We start from the raw sequence: 26,722 nt of genomic DNA, 5'->3' as shown, positions 1-26,722 counted from the left end.
CTCTCAAGTGGTTGTAGTTTATTAATGACCTATCCAATATCACATTGCAGTAAAATGGGTTTAGATCATGCTGCAGGCATTGGCTGTTTGAGGAAAATTTTAAACTCGTGGCTTGCATTAGCAGATGAAATGCACTAGAAACCGTCTTGGAAAAGCTCGGCTGTGGGCGCCATCAACTACAGTAGTCTGCCATGAGCTTCATATCATCGCTCAAGACCATGTCAATTTCTGAGAAGGACTGAGCTAGGTAGCTGCAGCAGATGTCAGCACAGATTAAACTTGTGTGAGAATGTAGCTGGCAGGTCAGTGATGTGCACATTGAACAGTATCAGTGAAAGAACTGAGCCTTGAGGAAGGCCATTGATCTGACACTTCCAAGAGCTACAGCAGTTGCCCATGTGTACTCTAAACCGCATATAGAACCATGGTTTGACAGCTCTCCGCTATAGGCGATCTACCTGTTCCTTACTTGACAACCAAGCCACTGCCAGAAGGTGCAGGACAAGGCATCTGCTACTACCAGTTGAGGTTGCAGGATACCTTCCTGCCATCACTGGTGCTGCAGTGAAGTACAGCTGCTAGGAGAAGGAGCCACATGGAGCAGCTACCATAAGGTGTTGGGAAATGGGAAAGAGTGATGGAGTGGAAAGTCTGATGGATTTGGAGAAGGGAAGAGTATGGAATTGATGGACGCATTTTGGTGGGGAAATTATTTTACCCAGGAAACATCATGTGTATCTGACTGAGATGAAATGTTTTTGTGGGAGCCCTTTGTTACAATGTTGGCAGCACTTCATTGTTGCTTAGTGATATTAGCCAACCAATCTGAAAGCAGAAACACCACCACAAGACTTGTTTAACCAGCACAGCCTGAGCTTTGAATATGCGCAGTGAACTGTTCTCTAACAAGCTGCATACCAAGAATTATTTGCTGAAGAAATTCACAAATAATTTCAAATAATGAATACATCTGACAATTCTGCCATCTGTTCTCAGAGCATTTGCAAACATGGGGGTGAAGCTAAATTAATTGAATAAGTGAATCATTTTTAATTATTTGAACTGCCCTACTTAGAACACAGGAAATGCAGTTCATTTTGGAATGTGTGAGGAAACCAGATTTTCATATTACTTGTTTGTTTTATTGTTAATTTAGCAGTCACCTAATTAATAAACATAAGTTATTGGTAAATTAACAAATTTTAAGACATTTGCAAAGTAGTTAAAAATCCCATCCTTCACGCACTGCAAAGGTGAACTGCAGTCCCTGGATTTGTCTCCTTCCCCATACAAGAGCTACCTTGAGGAAGCATTGGCAATGTAGCAGCTCCCACAGAGGGGAACAGCAGCCCCATTTGCATCATGGAGATACTGAAACAGTGATAGGCAGGGCTAAAACCTGCTTGGGGGCTGGGGGAGAGAAATTGTGTGTGTGTGTGTGTGTTCTTTTGAAGTAAATATTTAGCTACAGTATCTAAGGTATTAATTGTAATAATCAATGCATACAAACTGCAGTAGCTAGCAGTGTATTTACAGCAAGCAGCAGCATTTTGAATCTTTCATGTTTTTCTCACCTTTTATGGTACCTTACCAGACGATGGAATTTCATCCAGGATTGTGTCTAACTGTGCATGTGTATAGCACTCTACATAAAAACCCCTATAGTTATGCCTTAGCCAGACAGTGACAAAGCAATGCATTTTCCCATGGCTGTATTTTGAAATCTCTTTGAAAATGCTCAGGGCCCCAAATCTTTTACCTTAAGGTGCTGTCCTCTAATGCCACATGTTTTTAGCCTTGAAAAAAGCAATCTGCAACCAACACAGATCTACACATACTGTTTTGGGGGATCCAAGTCAGAATCTGATCCTTACTCTGAAATCAGCTGAGACCGGTCTCAAACTATTTAGATATTTCCTCTGCGTGTTTAATACATTTTTGCTATGATTGTGCTTGTTCATTGTTCCCCTCTCTGCCTTTAGATGTAGGTTTTAGTTATTGAGTGAGGTAATGTAGACTAGAAAGGGCATGCGGGAAATTATTTTGATGTTGATTTTTAAAAAAATATTTTACAGTATTTTCTAACTTTGTGAATTTTAAACAGTAATTTTTTTTTTAAAGTTACAGATGTTAATAAGATTCAATGTTTTCACATTACATGCCGGTTAGTGCCTTTCAGTTCATGCCTGTTAACACTGTAAATTGCAACATTTAGCAATTTGTAGTTTAATTTAGAAGGATCACCTACTTTCTTAAATGCTTAAGTAATCTAGCAAGCTGCAGTTATTGATTCTCTGAATTTATTACAAGAAAGCTGTATTCAGTCTTTCCTCTTGGGAATGCACCTCCTGAACTGCATGCTTGCTAGTGACAGCTTAGACCCCTGATACATAACCAAAGACCTCGCCTAATATCCTTGTAACTGCTTAAGGAATTTTTATTAAGTAAGGGCATCATTAAAGAGGACAGAATGATGAAGTTTAATGAGCATCTTTCTCACATGATATTGTTAGTTTTGCTGTAGCAGCTACAGTGTTCTTATTTGTTACTTCCAGTCGGGCAAATAGAAAATGCAGTGGGGTTTTGTGATATTTGTATATGTGGAAATAGTTGTGTTCACCAGAGATTTTTTAAAAATGTTTATTTATATATAGAGATAGATAGATGCTGTATGGGATAATTACAGATGTCTGAAGTGTGTATTTGCAATCCAGGTTTCATGCTTTAGTTTTTGCTTGATAGAGATTTGGATGTAGATTTCCTCATAGAACTATAACATCCATGTAAACATATGATATTACAGATAACCAGATGTAAAGCTGTGTGCCATGCCTTTGGCATCTGCACATAGATTATTGATCAATTCCCATAGATAGTGGGCACCATTAAATTTAACATTCCAAACTCCAGGTGCTCACAGTATCTTTATAATAGGTACCACAATCACTGCATGGGTTGATTAAATGGAGCCCAGATCCATTCTAACCAAATGGAGTTTAATTTTCTTTTAATTCATATAGGTAGGCCCTCTGAATAGCCCAGTTCAGTAGCTTTGAGTGGGGAGCCAGGAGTGACTTCTGGTGGTATTACTTAAACCCACTAAAATTAAGAACATCTGGGGCCCAGTTCTACCTTCACTGACTTCAGTGGAGTTTCCCTAGTATAAGAGAAGGCAAAATTGTGTCCCGAATGTATTGTTAGGTTGAGGCGTACCCGTTATTCTTTTTGCATGTTGTTGTTACACCAGGGATACGGGCCTCCTTGTATTGGGTATTGTACAAACACAGAAGAGAGACGGTCCCTGTCCTGGAGAGTTGATACAATCTGAAGATGTCTGATCCTGGTTCTCCCTTTGCATAGCGGACTAGTTAGTTTGATAGATTTCAAGGAGTATATCTTGAGCTGAGATAGCAATGCACAACTGAAACTTACTTGAAACTTCTCGAAGGAACCCAAGTTCCTTGAGTAATTTAACTCTGTGAAGGAAGCTTTAGGTTCACACAAGAAAGGGCACAAGGAATGTCTTATGAAAGGGAAAACTTACAAGTTATGCCAAGGTCCTGCTACTAATTTAATAATCCCACGCTTGATGGAAGGGAGAAGAAAAATGTTAGAACCCTAAATACACTGCTTACCATTTATACACAATTCTTTAAGAAAAAACTGTACCACTGTTGTTGTTTTTAAAGTACAACTGAATGGGTTTTTCTGTTTAACATTTTTGTGACACGTGATCAAAAAGAGTGTTGCCCAATTAGACCTTTGACAAAATTCCATTGTTTATACTAACACTGTCAGAATCCAGCCTCTCCATAGCAGAAACATGCATGAAACAGGCAAAACACCCACACACCCCCTCAGGGGAACCCCCCACTAATCCCCACATTATGCCAATCTGCAAACTTCAAAATTTGTGCCAAAAAGGCAGTCTTTCCCCACTTCTCAGCAGCTAGTTTATAGCCAACAAGCTGTACTACAGGACATTATGTAGTGTTATGAGATATTGTCAGTTCTCAAAAGAGAGAATACATGTTGTGATAAACAATAAAAAATAACTAATATATGTTCATTTACTTTTGATTTGCCAAATGCATAATTTGCAATGTCTCCCCCAGTTATTAGTGAGTTTCTTCTGTGCAACATGCCAGAACCCAGTTCAGATACTTAGGAATCTGTATACATTTTTGTTAACACTACAGCCTTACCACCGTACAAGAAAAAGGAAAAAAGTGAAATAACTCCAGCAGTGCCATTCAGAAAAGAAAAATATACATCATACATTCCCAAAGCACAGAAAATGTGGACTCCAATATCCACCCCCACAAAAATCCACATGCAACACTTGAAAATACCACTTCACCTCCAGAAACCCCACCTGGGAAACGAATGGAAAATTTACTTCAGCAGTCTCCCAGCTTTCCTCTCCCTTCTCCAAGCCCTAAGAGTCGTCCTTCCTCCTCTTCTGACCCCACAGCTCTAAAGCCCTTCCTCCACCCAACCTTGAGCCAATGTCAGTTGATGGGAAGAAGTTATGAGGGCAGGATAGGGTGAAGAGAAAGCTGTGCAGTGATGCTCCTAGACCCCTGTATCCCCTCCTGCTTTTTAGTGCCTATGGTGAGAAAAGCACTTTCTGGTTGTTTTGGGGCTCAGATCCAGGGATTCTGTTTAAATTCAACCCTGCGAGGGCCCAGTGTTGAGTTTCTCCATATTCAGATTGTATGCTCTTTGGGTTTGTACAGCACCTAGCGCAGTCGGGCCCCTTTCTTGGTTAGTCCTTAGGCAATACTGTAATAAACAGGATTAATAGTAATGTATGAAAAATGTTCGTATTCCACTCTAAGGTCATGTTAAAGCTTCTTTAGCGTCAGAAATCAAGCTTAAATAGTAAAACATAGTATCTGTTTGCAGATTTGAGCATGTATTTCCATTTGTCAGCTAGTAACTTTTAAACATCATAAAATTGTTGCTAATGGTGCTTTAAATGATCAGCTGCATGTAGCCACAAAAGAGTCAGCTCTTTCATTTTTATCTTGAAGTGTCTTTTGACAAGAGTTTTCTCCTTCCATTCACACTTGAATTGAAACACAGCACTGGATAGGTTTAGATTAAAAGTAAAACAAGTTTCTTAACAAAAGGAGATAGGATTTTAAGTGAGTTCAAGTATGAGGGATAAAATTAGAAATGGTTACAAGCAAATAAAAGTGAAAATTGCTTTGTAGAGACCAAGACTTAACAAAACTACAGTCTTGCTTCAAGGTAAGATTTTTACCATACTACCTTCCAGCAAGAAGCTGGCCACTCTCTGGTCAGGAGCTCCCACAAAGTCCAGCGTGCTCAGTTCCTTTGTCGTCTTAGATGAAAGACAACTTAGGATTCTTTGCCCCTCTCTTTTATGGTCCAGTGAACCTTTGAAATGGATTCGTCTGAAGGCAAGCCCCAGAGTAAAGTTAATTCAAGCTGTGAGGAAGTAAAACATGGAGACTGCTGGTAAAAGAAATTCCATGCTGCTTTATTTCCCCCAAAGTGGTGTTTGCTGAAATGCAAATGAACTGCTGTTTGACATGTGATTGCTAATTGACTCTGACACCTGGCTGGAGGTGTCAGCCTATCCTTTGACTGGGAGAAACCGGTTTACCTACTCTCCGAACTAGTCTAGTAAATGCAGTTCAGTTCCACATTTTCTTCATATTTTTATGATCCCTCGGGCATTTACCATGCATACACCCACAAGAATATTAATGATCAGTGTGTTTTTAGTTTTCCAGTGATACCTTCCATGACACGTATCTGATACAGTATAGGACATTAATGAATTGGGGGTGTATTGAACTGGTCAGGCCGGTTGAAACCAGTGAACATCTTGCATTAGGATACTCTTAGCTTCACTCTGGGAATATGTGACCCTATCGCTTAACATAATGCCATTCATTCTGTTCATGGGAAATGTCACTGAAGGTAACTTTGAGTTAAGGAGCACATGTTAATTTCAAAAAGTTAGTGTCAAACTTGGTTGGCAATCTGATAGCATGGGATAGCCACTGAGACAGCAGAATGATACTGAGGTATTATGAGGGGACACCTTTCAGAGGGATTTCAGTAGTGTCATTGTTCCATGTGTTTGTACAACTAAGATGGGACTATACTACAATCTTAATTACTGTGGTGGCTGAGGAGGCTGATGTGCGTGCACGCTACCCTCTTTCTGTCGGTGGTGCACATCCGCACAAGGAGCGCTTCCACCAACTGAAAAGGGGCAGTGTGGGGGGGCTGAGCGCCAGGGCTCAGCCGCCCCTAGTTGGAAGTCCAGATGCCCCCCTGGACTTCTTGCCTTCCCACTCCCAGAGAGCCGCACCCAAAGTCTGGTCAGCTGCCGTGCTCCAGGCAGGGAAGGGGGGGGGAGTAAGGGGTAGCAGGGCTGGGAGTCGGTGGCAGCCCAGCTTTGAGCAGAGACCCAGCAGCAGCCCAGGTGGGGAGTCAGGAGCTGGCTTTCTTGTCAATTTCACAGCTCCAGTGGAGACTTGAAATTGACAAGAATAACAGCCACCTAAGGAACGCGGTATCTACACAGAGGTTGCGTGTCCCTAACTATACCAACATAAGCCCTACGCCTCTTGTGGAGGTGGAGTTATGTCAGTGTAGTAGGGCATTTACGCTGGCAGGAGCAAGGCTGCAGTGTATATACTGACATTTAGCAGCCTTATGTCAGCCGAACTCTGTAGTGTAGACCAAGCCTTAAAGAAAGCAAAGCTCAGGATCCTTTCTCCTCTAGACACACTGACATCCCCTCAGAAAATGTCTCTAAAAAGCAGTTTGTGTCAATAAGGGAAGTTTAATTTTAGCTGTATTTATTTTGAGTAGGCTTTCAGTGTAGTTTAATCAGGATTATTCATTAATTTTCTGATGTTTAGTTAAATCTTCTCAGCCATATAGTCTGTTTAGCTTTGCTGTGAATGCTAGCCATCTTAATTGTTGGATACTTTGTCAACATTTAATCAGTGGTACTTATTAATGTGGCATTGATGTGTTGGTAGCTATCCCACTACTATCAATCATGTGTGAACAGACAGAGAAGACTCTGACACCATTGCTCTCTGTCACATTATCAAGCCCTTGGGTTTTCTGGTTAGGCGTGATGCTCACTGTGCTGTAAATAGGTACTCTGTCTCTCCAGTTTAACCCAATTTTTGTCATTGTTGACTTAAATACACATACTCTGAGCCTTTATTCCATAACTGTGCTGAATAAAGGTTGCCAGTTTCTGAAAGCAAAACTGATTTCCTCCTTTACGGTTTTTAAACCCCGTTTTTCCTAGTGTTAACCTCCTGATGAGTCAAAGAAAACTAATACTATGTACTGCAGCTTAAAGTCTAATATGAATTTCAAGCATATACAGATAAAATAAACTAATGACCCTCTGCTTTCTTGAGCTTCAGTAACTAAATGCATTGCGTAATGTGCAGTTGGTTGAAACCCATATGATAGTGTTGGTATCACAAATGTTTTTGTCTCATTTCTTTGCAGTCTCTATGGCAGACATATGCAGGCAAATCCCGAACCTCCAAAGAAGAACAATGATAAGTCAAAGAAGATCAGTCGTAAACCTCTGGCAGCGAAGAACAAATAAGTCACTGGCATGTGCCAGCGTTTTTAAGGCTTTTTTTTCTTTTTTTTCCTTGCATGTGCCTAAAATATTTCTAAATGTTTACTGAAGAAATGCTGTTACCCGTTTTATAAAAAAGCAAAGACTCTCTTCAATCAACAGCAATCTGCCAAATGCACTGCTTTTAAGACCTTGCTTAAGGAATACAATATTATACATTCTCCTAATTACTACTAAAGCCATGTAGCCAATTAGTATATCACTGTCAGACACCATTTTTAACTTTTATATTTATATGTACATGAAAAACAATATGAAATATTTTCTGTTCACATATATCACATGTCCTGTTATGCTTTATAATTTTTCCGGCACAAGTACATAAATATAAAACATACAATATTACATGTGATTTTAATAAAATCTTTATTTGTATTATGTTGCATTCTTCAATAGAATTTAAAAAAATAAGGTAATGTTCTTGGTGAATATACAGAGCCTAGGTTCCTGTTACTTATTTTCATTTTTGGTTGTACTATGGCATTTTGTCTGTGATACAAGTTAGTTAAAATGTAAAGCCTTCTGTCTAAGAAGTGATATATTTTCATCGGTTTCCTGTTTTTCTCATATCAGTGTGTCACACTTTTTTCCTTTGAAGATTGTTTTAAAATTGGGGAGAGGGGAGACAAAAAAACATTGTCTGTGAAGGGCTGCCAAACACTATATTTGGAAGAAAACGTTCTCATTTGAAGAAATTGTTATTTCTCCAGTGGTTAGTTTAAATACATTTTTTTGGAGTTTTCGCTATAAAAAAAATTTTTTTTTTAAATCTCTGCATTGAAATTACTTAGATTGAAGGACTGTTGTAAATAGCTTTTGAATATGTCATAGGAGTTATATTTATCTGTACAAAACCTGCACCACACCCAAGGCCAGAAGCTGCAGTTGTGCAGCGATTAAGCAATCCATTGTTTAACATCAGAAGTAGTGTGAGAACTCATTGAGGGGGGAAATAAACCTTACACACAGTGATTTCAAAATAACTTCTAGCAGGGCAAAAGCTAAATGGAAGGTGCATGGAGAGGAACATAACAGGTTCGTTGGTGTCAGGACCTTCCTTACCCCTAGGTTTCCTCTCTCCTGAATTTCAGACCTAAGCAACCAATTGCAGCCTTTATGATGTCATCCAGGCAGCAAGCAGAAAATCATGCCCAGACTCCTGAGATGTGGGATTTGCTTTAAATAAGAAAAGTAAACAGTTCAAATGTCTTACATTGTTTTATATAGTAAATAATTTATAGTCTGTATCTGATCACTGCATTATCAACACCACTGTAATAAAGGCCTGTTCTTGGGCCTCTTGGGGAATAAATTTGGCACATTTTATTTACTAAAATCCATTCTTAACTGGTAAGTTTTGGTGGGGTGAGAAGAGGAAGTTGCAGGGTGTGTGTGTGTGTGTGTACAGAACTTTTACCTTTCTGTCCCTTTCTCCCATAGACAGTTGTTAAAAAGTTTAGGCTCAAATTTCCATAGATTACAAGGCCAGAACCCCAGGGATGACAGGGAGCATTGTGGTTATCTAATCTGACTACCTGGATAACACAGGCAATAGGACTTCCCAAAATTAAATCCTGTTTGAACTAGACAATATATATCAGAAATATCCAATCTTGATTTAAAAATTGCCAGTGATGGAAAATCCACCACTGTGGTAAATTGTTCCAATGGTTAGCTAACCTCTCTGTTAAAAAAATGCCTTATGCTATGTGAATTTTCTAGCTTCAGCTTTCAGCCATTAGCTCTGGTTAAACCTTTGTCTGCTAGATTGAGGAGACCACTTATCACATTTCTCTTCTCCTGTCAGTACTGACAGAGTGTGGTTGTCACCCCATCAAATTTCTCTTTGGTAAGGTAAGCAGATTGAGCTCCATTGAGTCTTCAATGTGGAGTCTTACAAATGTGGATGCCAAAGTTCAGCACAGATTTCAGAGTAACAGCCGTGTTAGTCTGTATTTGCAAAAAGAAAAGGAGTACTTGTGGCACCTTAGAGACTAACCAGTTTATTTGAGCGTAAGCTCATGCATCCAGTGAAGTGAGCTGTAGCTCACGAAAGCTTATGCTCAAATAAATTGATTAGTCTCTAAGGTGCCACAAGTACTCCTTTTCTTTTTGTGAAAGTTCAGCACCTAAATCCTCACTCAGGTGCCTACAAAGGTGGCCTGATTTTCAGGAACCTGAAATATTTAGTGGGGCAGAAGGATGAGGAGAAACAGGATTTTGGTGAGGAAAAGGGGGAGTGAAGGGTCCAGGGATGAAAGAATCTGCAAGTGTGAAGGGAGGGAAGAGTGAATGAAAGGAGTAGAGATTAGAAAGCTGGAGAGAAACCTGATGGGAAAAGTATTAAACTGAAGAGGGAAGCAGACTGGGAAAAGAGCTTTCTTGAAGAGCAAGGAAAGATGAAAAAAGAGATCTGAGAAAGTAAGTAAAGCTGAAATACAAAAAGTGTTACAAACAGGAAACAAGGCAGAAAAGGATGAAAATATGCCCAGAGATACACAGCAGAAGGAGGGAAACGGGGGAAGAAAAGAGAAATTAGAGAAAGTACAGTCATTCTTTTTATTTTTAAACAGTGCCAACATGTTAGAGCAAAATATACAATAGCTTGAATTTGAACTATGTCTAGATTGTGTGTATGTTCTATATTGTGGTTGCTAATTAAAGGTTTGCTTTATTTTACTAGGTTAAATTTATTGCACCATGTCATTCTAAGAATTGGAAAATACTGCATCTTGTTATAAAGTCAGGCAGGGATTCTCTCTTCTGTTTGTGCAGTGCCCAGCACAATGGGTCCATTGCATGTTACCAGAGTATAAATATTTGCTACTTAGAAGATATGACTATTTCTGTTTTAATAGCAATACCTGTCTATCCAGATGCTTGTCCTAATTTGCCACCACCCACACATGTTCTACCATTCTGTTATACATGTAGGTTCCAGGTGTGAGTGCTGGTTGAGCCTCAGGATGTGGCAGAGGCTCTTGTGCCATTAAGGAGCTCATTGTGGAAATGGAACTACGATAGCTTTAAGAAGGTAGTTCTTATCCTCCTCTGAACAATGTTTTCATTGGCAGATTTGTCATTGTTTGGGGCAATCTGAGTTTAGCTTCAAGGTTTTTTACCACTCTGTTGTTCAAGGCCCATCTTTAAGATTTCTGCTTTATGCCTTTGCACTTACCGGTATATCACAGCCAAGTTGACTGGCCAGCCATTGGGAGATATTTGAGAGCAACAATTATTTAAAGTGACTGTCTAGTTTTTCATATAATGTCCTGGAAACTGCTTTCAGGATGCTGAAAATGACCTTTGGCATCCACATTTTTGGGGAATAAACAAACTCGTGTTATAACCACAAAATGTCGAAGACATCTGCTTAGAGGGAGTAGAACCTGCTCTGGATTTCCCAGGAGCAGACCAGGGGAACGAGAGGTGAGTGTGATGAATAGGTTTTGGAGTGAAGACCAAAGCCGAGGGTAGGCACTATCAAAAGTGTCATTTTGCTGAAAGGTTTCAGAGTAGCGGCCATGTTAGTCTGTATTCGCAAAATGAAAAGGAGTACTTGTGGCACCTTAGAGACTAACAGTTTATTTGAGCATAAGCTTTCGTGAGCTACAGCTCACTTCATCGGATGCATTCAGTGGAAAATACAGTGAGGAGATATATATATACGCACAGAACATGAAAAAATGGGTGTTATCATACACGCTGTAAGGAGAGTGATCACTTAAGATGAGCTATTACCAGCAGGAGAGCCGGGGGGTGGGGGGGAGAAAACCTTTTGTAGTGATGATCAAGGTGGGCCATTTAGACAGTCTCTATGCAAAAGAATAAATGGACACAAATCTGACATCAGGAATCATAACATTCAAAAACCAGAAGGAGAACACTTCAACCTGTCTGGCCACTCAGTAAAAGATTCAAGGGTGGCAATTTTGCAACAGAAAAGCTTCAAAAACAGACTCCAAGGAGAAACTGCTGAGCTTGAATTAATATGCAAACTAGATACCATTAACTTGGGTTCAAATAGAGACTGGGAGTGGCTGCGTCATTACACATATTGAATCTATTTCCTTAAGTATCCTCACACCTTCTTGTCAACTGTCTAAATGGGCCATCTTGATTATCACTACTAAAGTTTTTTTTCTCCTGCTGATAATAGCTCATCTTAACTAATTAGCCTCTCACAGTTTGTATGGCAACTTCCAACTTATCTGTATGTGTGTATGTGTATATAATCTTACTATATGTTCCATTCTATGCAGCCGGTGAAGTGGGCTGTAGCTCACAGAAGCTTATGCTCTAATAAATGTGTTAGTCTCTGAGATGCCACAAGTCCTCCTGTTCGTTTTGCGGATACAGACTAACACGGTTGCTACCCTGAAACCTGTGCTTCTGACATTGAAGACTAAAAAGAGTCCTCCCCTCAGAGAAATAGGCCTTTAGAATCATAGGTCATGGAGTCCAGTCACCTGCACTAGGGCAGGACTAAGGGTTACCTAGACCATCCCTGACAGGTGTTTGTCTAACCTGTTCTCAGAAACCTCCAGTGATGGAGATTCCACAAATTTCCCTAGTTAATTTGTTCCAGTGCTTCGCTAGCCTTACAGTTAGGAAGTTTTTCCCAGTGTCTAACTTAAATTTTCACTGCAGCAATTTAAGCCCATTACTTCTTGTCCTGTCCTTAGTGGATAAGGAGAGCAATTTATCACTCTTCTCTTTATAATAACATTTTTCATACGTGAAGACTGTTATCATGTCCCCTCTTCAGGCTTCTCTTCTCCAAACTAAACAAACACCATTTTTGCAGTCTTTCCCTGTATGTCACGTATTCTAGACCTTTAATCATTTTTGTTGTCCTTTCTCTGGATTTACTCCAACCTTTCCCATAGTGTGGTACCCAGCGTAATGTTACCCTCCATATTCTTTATGAAAATATGCTTATGATATGGATGTGACATAACTGAGATGTACTTTCTGCAAGATGGCTCATGTAAGATATGATTTACTGAATGTATGCGTGTATCATTTCTACATCTGAAGTTAGGAATATAGAGCATGTGTCTGTATTTCAAAGGGCATGTCTTCACTAGCAATGGTAACGTGGCTGTGTAGTTGCAGCACCAGCACTGGGAGAGAGCTCTCCCAGCACTATAAAAAACCCCACCCCCAAGAGGGAAATAGCTCCCAGCGCTGGGAGCGCTGTCTACGCTGGCACTTTGCAGCGCTTGGGGGGGGGGTGTTTTTTCACACCCCTGAGCGAGAAAGTTGCAGCGCTGTAAAGTGCCAATGTAGACAAGCCCAAATGTGCTACTTTGGGTGTCACCCACAACTAGTCCTTCAGATACACCAGTAAAAAAGCCAGACAGGGCTGATGGCCCATTAGCAAAGACAAGGGATGTGAAAGGCCTTAGTCTTCCTGTGGACACTCCAGACAGCCTATGGGTAATGGCTTCCACAGCCCTGCAGAGACAAGGGTTTGAGTCACCTGGTACTCGACCCACCCCTTGGAAGGCCAGTGTTTTTCCACTGGAAGACAAAGGGTTCCCGCCATACACAAGAGCTATATAAGGCAGGGTTGTGACATCATCGTGGTTCTCCTCTGCCTCCCCACCCAAAGAGACCCTGAAAAACAACTCGAAGCAAGAACTGAACTGAGGGGAGGAGGGTTGAGCTGGAGCCGGAAGGGCGTCTGGCTTGAGAGTAACAATGCCTGAAGTCTCAAACTGCAGGCCAGTGCAGCTGCCTTCCTCTTGACCTCTGCCACTGCAGCTAAGAGGTGGATTCCAGCACCGAGGAGGCTCCAGGGACACAGCGTCAGCCCGCAGCCCTCTGCCATGTTCACCTGCGTGAAGCTCGCCTCCTTCCCAGCCCCGATCCATGCAGGATCAAGTCTTGTACAGGCCAATTTCTGCATCAGTGTTGTCTAGGCCGGAGATCAGGACTGGAGGGGACAGCTCAACACTTAATAGAGCCCAGAATGCTGTCTCCCAAGTAGCACTTAAGAGAGTTCCAGACGAGGGCTGTCAGGGGGGACATTGACACTGCTGCCAAATTTATTGGTGCCACAGTAGGAGTGGCTGGTTCTGGTGCTGGTATCGGAACTGTCTTTAGTATCTAATCATTGGTTAGGCCGGAAATCCCGCTCTGAAGCAGCAGCTGTTTTCATATGCTATCCTGGGATTCGCCCTGTCTGAAGATATGGGTCTCTTTTGTCTGAGTGTTGCTTTCTTTCTTTGCATGTTTCGTTTTATTTGCTTAGCAAACAGACCAAAGCAGATTACGATCTTTAACCATTTAAAATCTGCCTTTTGTAGTTAATAAAATTTGTTTTGTTTATTATTCAACCTACTTTATGTAATTTCTAACAGGGGGGGCAACAAGTCATGCATATCTCTCTTTGCCATGAAGATGTTGACCCTTTTATGAGTTTGCGCTGTGCAGATTTTTCTATGCAGTGCAAAACAATATACTTTGGGGTTTAATCTCTCAAAAGGGGAGTGCTGGCTAAGCCTTTACACACACACAGCTGATTTCAGTCTGTGTGTGCGTGTGTGTGTGCGTGCATGCACACTGCAAGAAGCCACAGAGCCTAATTCAGGGAATCCAGGTGGGTGGAGCAGGAGAGGCTCGGTTAAACCCCAGTACATCAGGTGGCATCCTGGACAGGGGGCTCCAACCGGGCACACCCAGACCTGGATACAGTGCTCCAGCTGAGGCCTTATCATTAAGGCTACATTTATTCATGGGTATTTTTAGTAAAAGTCACGGGCAGTAAACAAAATTTCACAGCCCGTGACCTGTCCATGACTTTTACTAAAAAGTCCAGTGAATAAAACTGGGCGGGGGGGGCTGCCCAGGGGTGCTGAGGGAGGGTGGCCCTCAGCTGCTAAGCAGAGGCATAGCCAGGCAGCTCTGCACGTTGCCTCCTCCCAGAGCGCTGGCTTCACAGCTCTCATTGGCCGGGAACCGCGGCCGATGGGAACCGCGGCCGATGGGAGCTGCGGGGTGGTGCCTGCAGGCTCCTGTAGAGGTAACGGAATCCGTGACTTCCGTGACCAACCCGCAGCCTTGCTTATCACTGCTGAGTGGCGTGGAAGTGTTACGTCTCGTATCTTGCTTCCCACACTCCTGCTAATATATCCCAGAATGATGATTGCTTTTTTATTTATTTATTTTTATTTTGCAACAGTATCACATTGTTGACTTCTCTTTAGTTTGTGATCCACTGCAGCCCCCAGATGCTTTTCTGCAGTACTCCTTCCTAGGCAGTCATGTCCCATTTTACCTGTCTGCAGTTGGTTATTGTGCACGGGTTGCTGTTGTCAGTCCTCTCTTCAAATGTGTGCGCTTGTTTTTTATATCAGTATTTTGTGATCCTCTAAAAGTGTCCCAGTTTTTTGGCTTTTGAACATATGGTTGCCCTTACACTTCTTGAGGGCACAAGAATCTTTATTTTGGTTTTTCCCAGGTCTTGCATATTAAGGAAATGCATCTGTTCCTCAGTTAGCTGCCAGTCTTGCAGCTGGTAAGTCGCACCAACAATGCAAGCATCTTGCTCAAACTGCAAATTAGTCAGTGGCTTACATAGTGAGGTAGTTGAAGGTTAACAGAATTGACCCACTTCTCATGTGGGGAACATAGAGGTTAGTTCAGGTAAGTTTGCCCGTTTCTTTTCTTTTTTTTAACCACTACAACACGGGGGTTAAACAACGGTACTGCTGGCCCTACCCCTCTTGGAACATTAGAGGCAGTTATTGCATTGTACACCCTCCACGTACACCTTCTTCAAGCCCCCCGACACACTGTACCTTATTAGGTGAAGGAGAACGAGACTGAGACCCTCCCGGATCCCTGCTGCTCCCTTGCAAGGAACAGAGTGGCTGGACAGCTGGAAGGGCAAGCGCTGCACCCTACAGGAGTTTTCAAGGAGCAGCAGCATAAGGAGGCTGGGCCTCTCTATTGTTCTCCCCGGGGAGGAGAGCCCCCCCCCCCCCTTCATTTATCACAGCCATACAGTCAGGATTTGTGCTATGTCGTCACTTTTTTACTGAGGTTGGCAGATGTTCTCAGATGAAACTATTATAATATCCCAAAAGTTGGATTTTTTCCCCCATTTCAGATTGTGTTACTCTGGATCCTAAGGAGAGTTGACTGTCAAGCAAAATGATTTATAAATATCTTTGGTACCTGTCAAATGCTATAGATAAAAACACTAACTTTCAAAAGGCTGAACACCTGCCTTTTTCCTTCTATGTGTCCGTTTCTGTCGGATCTGCTCCAACGACATAGTTCCCATGTATCAGGAACTAAATTATAGAGAGGAACAATTCCCCTGGTATCAGGAAAAATCCAGGGCTCTCAGTAGTTATATTTTGAAATTGATGCTCAAAAACATTTTTTACCATATTTTTAGATCAAGAGATACAAAGATCACAAGAATGCGCGTATCTGCCCAGCTGACAGTCACCCATGTGCTTTAATAGTCACATTCTGAGCCATTTTAGCAGCCGAATGCAGGAGAGCTGCAGGGGAAGCCCCTGGGAGGGCAGTTCACCCTCCTCTACTGAAAGCAAAGGCAAAGACTCTCCCCAGCCTTATTATTGCCCAGGACATCCCCCTCCTTATTGCCCCTCCCACCCCAGCCAGTACTCTCTCCTAGTAGCCTGCATCACTGTGCAGAAGGGCAAAACTCCCACTCAGGGCTGAGCTCCTCCTCCTCCTTCTACATGCTGAAGAAGCAGAGGTGGGATTGCTCAGGATCTCTGTCTCCCACTCCCCTGTTACTTCAGAGTGTTTTTTCCCCTGTGCCTTGATCAGAGCTAAGTGACCGTTTGTGCTCAACAGGTCCTGCCAATCTGTGCTTAGTTCAAGACTTTCTGCCACCCCATCAGTCCAGGCCAATGATAAAAATGATTCTATTTGTCACCCATTGCAGAGAGGTGACATGGATGCAGCTGCTTCTGGGAGACCAAAGGCTGAGCTACCTGTGCTGGTGGGAAGACAGTCCTGGGAACTGTGTAAAAACAAAGGCTCTGCATGTGTCAGGCTGAGATCTTCAGGGTTTGGGCAACTCATGTCCGTGGCTGGCTTCACGTGTTTTGGATGGCATGCGCCCTCTAGCTTTAGTGCTGTGGCACGTTAGGTCAGCTAAGCAGCCGTGATTGGATGCTCTTTCAAGGAGTCTCAGCCTGCAGGTTCCCACTCCCAGCTGTATGATTTTGGACTATAGATTTGGGGTTTCTTACTTTTGTTTTCCTTTTATTTTGCTGATCTGACAATTGCAGGCTCTTTGGTAGCAAAGGATTCTGCTGGTTAGAGCAGCTCCCTAACTGGATTGCTAGCATCCATGGGGTTTCAAGAGCTGGGTCCAACTTCCCGCCTCCAGTTTGTCCACTGAAGCAGATTTGCCCAGTCACTTGCCCCCAGGTGTCCTCAGAGGCCAGAACCACCCAAACACCATTGTGCCAGTTCCTACAGCCCCTCCTTCAGTGCAACGCCACAGGAACGGAAGAAGTGGGAGACAGGATTTATGAGGCATCTACGAAGAAGCATTTGTGTGTGAACAAAGTGGTGTCATGGTACAAAAAAAAGCTGAGAAATCTCCCTGCATTAGAAGGTCGCAGGTGGGATGGCGGGTTGACCAAGGACAAGAACACATTGTGTAAACATGTAGGAGACCTGTGCCCAGAGCAGCCCGAGAGCCACAATCAGACTGATAAGGACCAAATATATTACAAATATTGCACACCCTTGACCTGATCCAAAGCCCCTTGAAGTGAAGTCAAGGGAAGTTTTCTGATTAACCTCAATGGACTTTGTATCAGGCCCTTTGTGGGGTGTCCCAGGAACCCACAACTCTCATGCTTGCCTGCAAACAAAAATAGGATCTAATAAGCGTATTTATTCACTGTACAGATTAGAAAACAAGCAGCATCACATGGAGCACCCCAGCCAACCCATATTCTCTTCTGATCTCCTGCAGCACACATTCAAAACCCACAGTTTGCAAACGTCTCTAGAAAGTCAGCAACATTGAGCCCCATGAGTCTCCAGCAGGTAAATCACAGTTTAACACCTGCACTTACGCACAGCAGCACCGAACTCTGGGCAAAAGTGGTTCATTACCAAATAGCAGCTATAAAGATGAATGGGAACAAAATGATTATTCTCTTAACTACTTCTCATTCCAATAACAATACAGCCTCGGCACATTTAAACAAAATGCCATGCACTGTTTGATCCATGCTGTAATGAGGATGGGTAATAGAGTACAGGGGAGAATGACTTTTTAAAACTATAAATGCTACATTCATAGCTAAATGAATAGCGTTATTTTTCCTTTAGTCCTATCCTTTAGATTCTGACGCTGTACCTGTAGTCCAGAGTATTGTCTATCAAGCATCCGTTTGTAATGATCAGGGCATTTGAATGAGAAAACAAACCACTTGTTTATACAACACATACACTGTGCTGCATAGATAACACCAGCGTGAAATTGTAAAAATAACGCCCCTTAAGAATAATACTTAGCACTTTTCCCCTCCATAAAAAGGGTTTTGAAAAAGTCAGTTTGTTATTTTCCCTACATTATAGATAAGGAAAGTGAGATTCCTCGGAAAGGTTAAGGCCAAAATGTTCAAACTTGGTTACCTAAACTGAGGCATCTAAATCCATATTTAGGCACCCAAGTAAAGATGGGCTGGTTTTCAGTGGTCTGAGTCCCACAGCTTCCACTGCCTTGTTTATACATTAATTCAGATGCCTCATGGTCAGTAACAAATTTGAATGTTTCTGACTTGAGTGACTTGGCCAAGCTTGCACAGCAAGTCAGCACAAGCATTGGGAATCGAATGTAGGTCTCCTGACTCCTAGGTGCCTATGCAAAGACAACTAGAATTTGTAAAGGTCTGTCAAAAAGTGGGTGCATCAGTACAGTGAGAGATGATACAAGTTATTTCTGTCTTTACTCTTCCCATGCCTGGCCATCTTAAGCTGTACCTACGTTTCTGCTTCATTTCTGGAATCTAACGGCTTATTATGTAGCCTACAGATGAGGAATTCAGTGCTACTCGGTTCTGGGACAAGACACACAAATCGAAACTTTGATTTAAATTCAGGCACTTTACAAATAATGTATAGGATGAAAGCTCAGTTGTCAGAGGGTCTAAATATTCTGTAAAAGTGGCAGAGTCCTGTGGCACCTTATAGACTAACAGACGTATTGGCGCACTGTTAGTCTCTAAGGCTCTTTGCCGCTGTTACAGATCCAGACTAACAAGGCTACCCCTCTGAAGCTTAAATATTCTGTGTCATTGGGAAGAGCAACCAGAGAGGTTAAAAGGCAGTAGTCAGCCCCTGCCAGTAGGGGGTGTAACGATACAATTAGAATGGCAAAGAAAAGAAATACCGCAGGTGTTAAGACCTGAAATTCTTTTAATTCCATTTAGTGCTGGCACAAAAGTGCTTGGAGACAGAGTTCACATGGAGCAAGCCTGTCACCCAAAGACTTGACAAGTACGTCCTCAGGGTTTCTGGGGGAGTTCCTCTCCCCTCGCCTTGCTTGCACATGAGTTCCTCCAATTAAAACGCCATATAATTCAGAGGCAGCCATGCAGCACCAATTGCTGTAGGAAGTGCTAAAAATAGCATATGAAACCCTTTGAAAACCAGAGCTCAGCTTCCACAGTGAGCGGAGGCTCTGTTCTGCTGTATGTACTGTAAGAGCTCAGTGTTCCAGTTCACTCCTCCTGGGACACATGCACAAAACTAGCTGACGGTGCCATCATCTACCTGCCTGTTTCATGGATTTAGCTTATGAGTGAACAGCTCCTTTGCGTGGAGACAGGTTGAATGTCAGCAGGGAAGGCCTCATGGACACTGGAACAGAGGCTGGGAATTGCTGGGGAGGAAGTGGAGGGTGGTGAATTGTGAAGGGAGGAAATTTAGTGTGGGCAGTTTAAAACATCAACACCAAGCCCCTGTGATAATAAGACGTGTGCCAACTGTCTCTGCTCCCTTCCCTTTGTCATTTTTAGATGGTCGGACACTTCAGAACAGGAACTGTCTTCTGCTATATTTTTGTACAGCTTCCAGGGTAATGGGACTCCAGTCCTGACTGGGGCCTCTAAGCCTAATGTTATACAAATATATAATAATAGTCCTTGAGAGTTTGTGGCGGTGACTTGCCGGGGTGGATGGAGTTACTTTTATGGCACTCTGCTCATTCCTTTCTGGATGATCATAAAGCGGGGTGTGGGGGGAGGAAGGCAATTACTCTTCTGCCCCCAGGGCTCTCCTACATGGGGTAGTGCAAGCATTGATTTGCCCACGCCTTTTGTACAGTGTGGATATGAAGCCCCCAGCGGAGTTAGTGAGGAAGCATGTGGGAAGTGTATGCTGCTAATTTCCAGCTCTGAATTTGCATCACACCTAACCCAGCAGATACAGCAAAATGAATAACCCTTGCTCAGTTTCTCTTGGAAGCTGGAGAATGGATGTAGTTGAACTGGCTACGGCTTAATCCAGATGAGCCCCCTGTAATGTTGTGCAATCAGATGCATTGACTAGAGTGTTCTCGGCATCCAGGCCAAGTCTGCCATGTATGACGCAGGTTCACAATTTTAAAGAGTCGTGAGCCCTAGGCCTACTTCTGGAGGATCCAATGACAACTGTAGCTCATCTTAAGTGATCACTCGCCTTACAGTGTGCATGATAAACACCCATTTTTTCATGTTCTGTGTGTATATAAATCTCCTCACTGTATTTTCCACTGAATGCATCCGATGAAGTGAGCTGTAGCTCATGAAAGCTCATGCTCAAATAAATTGGTTAGTCTCTAAGGTGCCACAAGTACTCCTTTCCTTTTTGCGAATACAGACTAACACGGCTGCTACTCTGAACCCTGTAGCGAAAGTGTTATTTTGTCAGTTTCATCTGGCTAAAAGAGAGTGGCCCTTTTCTTTCCATTTAGACCTTCTTACCAGCATCTGTAATAATAATAAATAGGACTGAAGCACGTGCTTCTGCGCTTTGATGAACTGCGGCCTTAAGGTGGTTCAAGTTTTACAGGTGGAAGGGCTGGAGATTTCAGGTGGAGTCTTACAGTAGCGTTGATATGGTTGGAGAGTTTTTGTTGTTGGAGTCTGTTTGTAATTAAACGTTTGATAAATCAAAGTACTCTACTGTTAAATTTTAACTTTTCTAATCATGTGTTTCCAATTTTGAGAGGGTCTTAGAACTCGGAATGGGCACCTGAGAAATCAGAATAAATAAAATTAAATCTATGTACACTTTGTGAGATTTAAAAGCCTTCTGTTTTGCTATTTAATGTAGTTATTTTTAGCTTAGTTTTCTCATGCAGCTCTGACTTGAAAGTCAGCGTGATTTGTTCACAGTTAGTGGACTACACACAATAACTCGTACAATCTTAGAGCATTGGCACTGGGAACAGTAGTCTAGACTTAGTGGCATCAAAACCTGTACTGGTCAGATGCCACCAATATCCAGCGAATCTTTTCAGCAAGAAGCATTGCTCAAGAGTCTTTTGCAGAGCTGCGTGAGCAGAAAGCAGAGGATTTGTATACAGCACCCGAGAAACTAAACTTTCGTTTTCAGTTACAAATAATGAAAACAGATCTTCAAGAAAACTTTTACCAGCACGGTCTCACTTGGTAGATTAAAGCAGGGTGAACTCTTAACAGGGGCTACAGTCCAAAATTAGGCTAAAGATTAGTATTAAAAATAACATTCCACTGTTGTAGCATGGCACGCTAGAGCCTGATCTGCCCTTGTCTACTTCTTAGCTAACTTACACATATGCCTTTTATTACCTACTCAGACAAAGGCAATTCAGTAGCTGCAAAACCTAAATCTATGGAGTCCTTCGTTGAATATTTGAGGCGAGACAGTGAGGTGCAAAGTACACCAGACCTCTGAAATAGCCAACAAACTAAAGGCTGTGTGAAAACTAAGTTTTTGTGTTACATAATTTAAAACCAGAATCTATTATTTAGGATTTTAAAAACAATAAAGCTCATAAAAAGTGGCTTGCTCTGAACCAGACAAACTCATGTGTATCGCTGTTCAACTCGTATGTATTCTGTCCCATTATTTTGTGTTATCCAATTGCTGCTGTGCCCATCCTTATCTGATAGAAACACTAGATGGGTGCTATCTGCGACTGGTGTTTTAGTTTTAAATATGCATTTTAAAACCACTACGTAATAATTCCATATACGGCTAAAAGATGTAGTGGAAAGAGCATGGATTTGCTAAACAAGCTTTTGCAACTTTCCTGCCTTTATTTAGATGTGAGCTCACTCCATAAAAGAGGCTATTCGATGTGGGCATGAGTCTCTCTAACATTTCTCACTTGCCCAGCTTTTATTTTTACTACATCCAACCCCTGGAAAGTGGAGGAAAATCCATGAATCTGCACAGCGAGCTTAAATATAGTGTTATGAAAGTGCTAAGCAGCATCCCCTCAAGCTTCCCTGCTGACCCATTATCCTCCAGGGTGGGAGAGCTGATCCAGCCCCTGCTCCTGGCCAAGACAGAGAGAAGGGGGAAGCTCTTTTAAAGGCAGGACCCAGGTAGTGACCTCCCTCTCAGGGAAGGCAGCAGTGGATCAGGATGGTCTGTGGAGCTGCATGGCAAGCAAGATGCCGAGCAGGGAAGCGGATGCTGGAGGCCTGTCTTCACTGCAGAGGGAGCTTGGGCTCTTACCCAGGTGTTGCCCCTAACTCCCATCCACACACAAAACTCTCTCATCTGAGTTTGGGCCTTTCAACACAGGCTTGCTGGCCCAGCGGGAGCATAGGCGAATTGCCTCTCCTTGAGGAATGGACTGGCGAGGGCACCCCTAGTGCTAGGCCTGGAGAGCCTTAACCAGCTGTTGGACTGCCCCCAGAGCCCAAGCTAGGAATCACTATGTTTTACCTTGAAATATAATGGCTAAGCCACAGTACCTACAGTGTTTCCATCAGCCCTGTCACTTTAGCCAAGTAGATGAGTGCTTATTGGGACCCACCAGAGCTAGAGACTATTGAGTTTTCAGTGCTGGCCTCTCAGTCATGGTGCACCTTACCAGGTCTGGTGTATCACGGCACGGAGCAGCTGTATTGATTACAATATGCACCAGATTGATCATAAACGTATTGAATTCCACGCATACTGATTAGTTGCGTACCTTTTTCTTTTCCTCTCCTTGTACCTATTTAACCAGCGAGAAAAGCACAGTTAAACTTAGCTTCTGGTCTTTTTCAGAATGGCCAATTGCTGATGTATGGGCTCCTAACGACACACACAAAAAATCTCTCTAGGGTCCCTGGGAAGGAAGGCAAGGGTACAAAGGACTTTCGGGCCAACACAGGCCTCTCACTGGACAAAGAGGGCAGGGATAAGGAAAGCTCAGTGGTCTAATATGGCTTGCCAACTGTACAGTGCTTGTGGAATTGTGGGGTGTGGACACTGGTCGATCACGCATGGTGCCAATAGGAATGGAAAGTCTCTGTTTCAGCAAAGCAAATGAAATTAATCATTATGTTTACCTGTTCTGTAAAAAAATCAAGCTGTTCTGTAAAAAATCAAGATGGTCTAGTGCTGCAAAACAATCAGAATACGACAAAGCAGTTAAATGTTGCCAAATCAAGCCAGTTAATTATATCATTTTAGAAAACAGATATTTTTATGCAGGTAGTTTCCTCCTCAAGGCTCACAACATAAGCTTGATCTAAGCTCATTGATTTTTACGTTATGATTGCCAGTTGAAAGAGCCTAGAGATCATTGGCTTTATAAGGCAAAGCGCATATTGTATTTAACTTACTGGTATTATTTATAAGTATCCCTAGTTTCTGTCATTGTGGCCTGTACGCATTTATAAACCTGATTCATGAATTCACACTTCTCTGATGGTCAGCAGATGTTCCTTTATGTTGTTATACTCATCATTCATCTGGTTTCTCCAACATTTCCAGTGCTTTAGGAAACTGTCAGATGGGTTCCCTGCCTAGCATTCAGACTGGGATTTCCAAAGTCGCACGAGGCAGTTATGCAATGAACTCACATTGTTTCAATTGGATTTGGGTGCCTAACTCCCTTAGGCTCCTTTGAAAACCCCAGTCTTGCCATCTAAGGGCCTGATCCAACTCCTGTTGAAGTCAGTGGAAAACTTAATGAGAGGTGGATTGTTGGCCATAAGAAAGACCTAAACTGAGCCAAGGCATGGGACAACAAAGGGTTTGGGGGCGGGAGGAGCAGAATGGGGGACAGTGTTAACAGGAGGGATTGAAACGAGGGACTAGGGGGCTTGTCAGACAGCCTGCTTGGAATTTCCTACAGCGTGCAAGCAAAAAGTCTAAGCAAAAAGCAGCTGAGAGAAAGCAGGCTGAAAAGCCCTGGCCTGTCCAACGTGTTTGTATTAAAAACAAGTGTGGGGAAGGTAGTAAAACCAGGTTGCAGACATGGCAGCAGCGAACTCCGACTTATCTCCTCCACTTGGCTGCGAGTTTCAAAGCATGCACGCTCTGTTCTATTTGTGATGTCGCGAGGAACAGGCCATGTAAAACCAGTGCCTTTGATTACTTGGGGGGCCTCTAGGTGACTAGGCCAGCAGCTGTATTATTAACATGCTGCAATCAATTAACATGAGAGTGCAACGGTTAAATGAAGTCTGTAATTTTGCACCAACAAGCCACGTGCCCAGACCAGGCCTTGGCTTATGGCAATGAGCTATGAAAGCTGTCAGCACTAGAGATGTTATATATTAATCATGACCTCCTGAAGAGCCAGCTTGTCCTGACCTGAAAAGTCAAGTGTTAAATGTGCCTGGGAGATTAAAAAAAGCCAAGAGCCAAGACTTTGCACCAATGCAGTTAATTTAAACAGAATTAGGTGCAAGTCAGAACGGAACATTGGAAATTTGGTTGCGGATAAAGCGGATGTTAGGTAATGAGTGGTATTGTTATTTCTCAGTAGATAGCTCTTCATAGATTCGCATGCTGCCCAAGCAATCCAAGAGTACTGTTTATTTTTTCAAGAAAGGTCAGCTTTCTACAAGACATTAAAGAAGCCCGGGTCCCCGCCTCAAACAGTTTACAAGCTAGATATACAGGCACTGGTAGACTCTGAAGGTGATGCTGTCTTAGAGGGAATTTATATTTTTAGTTATGTTCGTGTGGGGTTAGTGTCAATGTGTTAGGCACTGACAGCATCTTAACCAGCAGGAGAGAGTATTTGTGGGCCTTTAATAAATGAAGATGGGATCATTGAAGTGAAACATTCAGAATTTCCTTTTCACTTAACCCACTATAAAATATACCCCAGGGGACACCTGAGAGACAGTGCTGAAAAGCTAGCATGTAATATACAAGTGGCACTTGATATTGCCCAGGGAGAAGAGAGGCCATAATTAAACTATGTCGGTGCAAGTCACTTTTTACACCAGTGCATCATGTCTGTACATGGGTTTATATGGCTACAGCTGTTTAGGCAGATGCTAAAAACCCAGTATAGACAAGCTCTTAAGCTCTTAACAGTGAAGTATCACCAAACAAGAGAATATCTAAAAATCTGAATCCCTTCCTTTGGAGAAAAGAAAGCTGCCGTTCAGGAAAGTGCTTCATCTAATGTCACTATTCAGGTCCTCCAAGGATCTTGAGAGGGTCTTCCTGGAAAAATACAGAAGGGAGGACCCAAAATTTCAAATGTACAGAACAAGCAGGAAAAAAAAGTAGTTTTTGGTTTGGTTTGGTTTGGTTTGGTTTGGTTTAAGTATGAATCTGTCTTTGTACATCACAAAGGATCAGCAAAGGACGCCAAAAAAAATTGTACTTGCTTTGCAATTCACCTTTAGGATTGTAATAGTGAGCTTTGCACGTATGTGGTACTTTGCACTCATAGATCACAAAGCACTTTACAAAGATGAGTAATCCTCATTTACAGTTAGAGTAATTGAGACACAGGGGCTTACAAATACATGCTCAAAGTTATACGGAAAATCAGTAGCAGCATAAAGAATAAAAATCCAATCTCCTGACTCCCAGACTTATGCTAACTAGACCACAACTCCTCCTGTCCCGTTAGGGCGCTGGAGTAAACCTGAATGCTCCATGTTTGGAACTGACAATGCACCAGTGCTAAACCCGGGCTGTGGAGAGAAGCCTCTTTAAAGGTTAATTGTTTGTCAGAACAGCCATGTTAGCTAAAGCATGCTTGCTCGACCTTTATTCCACAGAAAGGAGAACATAAATATAGCGGTAGCACCTTAGGATGGTAGCCATTTGCAGCATGTTGCAGCACAAAAGAGGTGGCCCACCCCGTGGGTCTGAATCAAAAGCAGCAAAACAGATTAGAAGGATTACATAGGAAAGATGGTTTCAGTTCTTGAGCTGCTCCTTCCTCCTTTTTCAGCATGTTAGAACACTGGGAGGAGATATAACAGTGTGGATAACGGGCTGAATCTCGAGAAAAAAATGTGACAGTCTTAAAATCGGTCAGGTTAATAAGAATTTATCAAATCAATAAAGGCGGGGGGAGGGAGCAGTAACAAGAAAGCAAGAAAGGGAATCAGAGCGCACCAGAGGGAGGCCAGCCAGAATCAAGAGGAAATGAAATAGCATCAACGGCTTTCTACAAATATTGAGGCTTGCCTGGAGCAGAGGAATTCATTTCTAAGTAAAATTAAGTGTGAGCACACATAACAGAGACTTATATTCTGGCAGCTGGTCTCTCTAGGCCAATTTATGAATTGCTTTTCTTCTGAAGACACTCAAACCAGCTCATTCAGGCCTCACGGTCTGTGAGTGTGAGAGTAAATGCAGCAAAAGGAACTGGTGAGATAAAAGGTGATAATTAGGCCAAGGGTAATAGTATTGTGAAACAGAAGTGATATCTAGTGCACAACAGCTGTGGCTGAGAAGCGAGAAAACATCAGGATCAAAGGGAATAGATTCAGATCAAAAGTGACTTTGTCTTCAGGACATGTTCTCCTTGAAAGACCAGTGGTTAGTAGTTTAAAGTATCTTATTACCGGCAGAGATTAAAGCATCCCACATTCTTGGCAA

At 42.5% G+C, this 26,722-nt stretch overlaps 1 protein-coding gene and 1 pseudogene across 2 annotated transcripts in view; both read left to right on the top strand.

Moving 5' to 3' along the window:
- Positions 1-8,035, top strand: part of RSU1 (Ras suppressor protein 1) — a 180,642-nt gene extending 172,607 nt beyond the window's left edge. Inside the window, exon 10 of one of the 2 annotated variants that reach the window (XR_006289061.1) lies at positions 7,522-7,723. Coding sequence is in view for 1 of the 2 variants with exons in the window: in XM_037890783.2 (XP_037746711.1) it covers positions 7,522-7,624 (103 nt within the window). In the remaining variant the exon portion in view is untranslated. Of the gene's footprint in view, positions 1-7,521 lie in introns of both variants that reach the window. The other variant, XM_037890783.2, reaches the window with a different exon arrangement.
- Positions 8,036-11,932: 3,897 nt separating this feature from the next.
- Positions 11,933-13,999, top strand: LOC114019193 (annotated as a pseudogene).
- Positions 14,000-26,722: the final 12,723 nt, after the last annotated feature.

The sequence above is a fragment of the Chelonia mydas genome, chromosome 2 (genome assembly GCF_015237465.2).
Source record: "Chelonia mydas isolate rCheMyd1 chromosome 2, rCheMyd1.pri.v2, whole genome shotgun sequence".
NCBI classification, from domain to species: domain Eukaryota; kingdom Metazoa; phylum Chordata; order Testudines; family Cheloniidae; genus Chelonia; species Chelonia mydas.
Note: the sequence above shows the minus strand (reverse complement) of the source record. Positions and strands in the feature narration are given on the sequence as shown.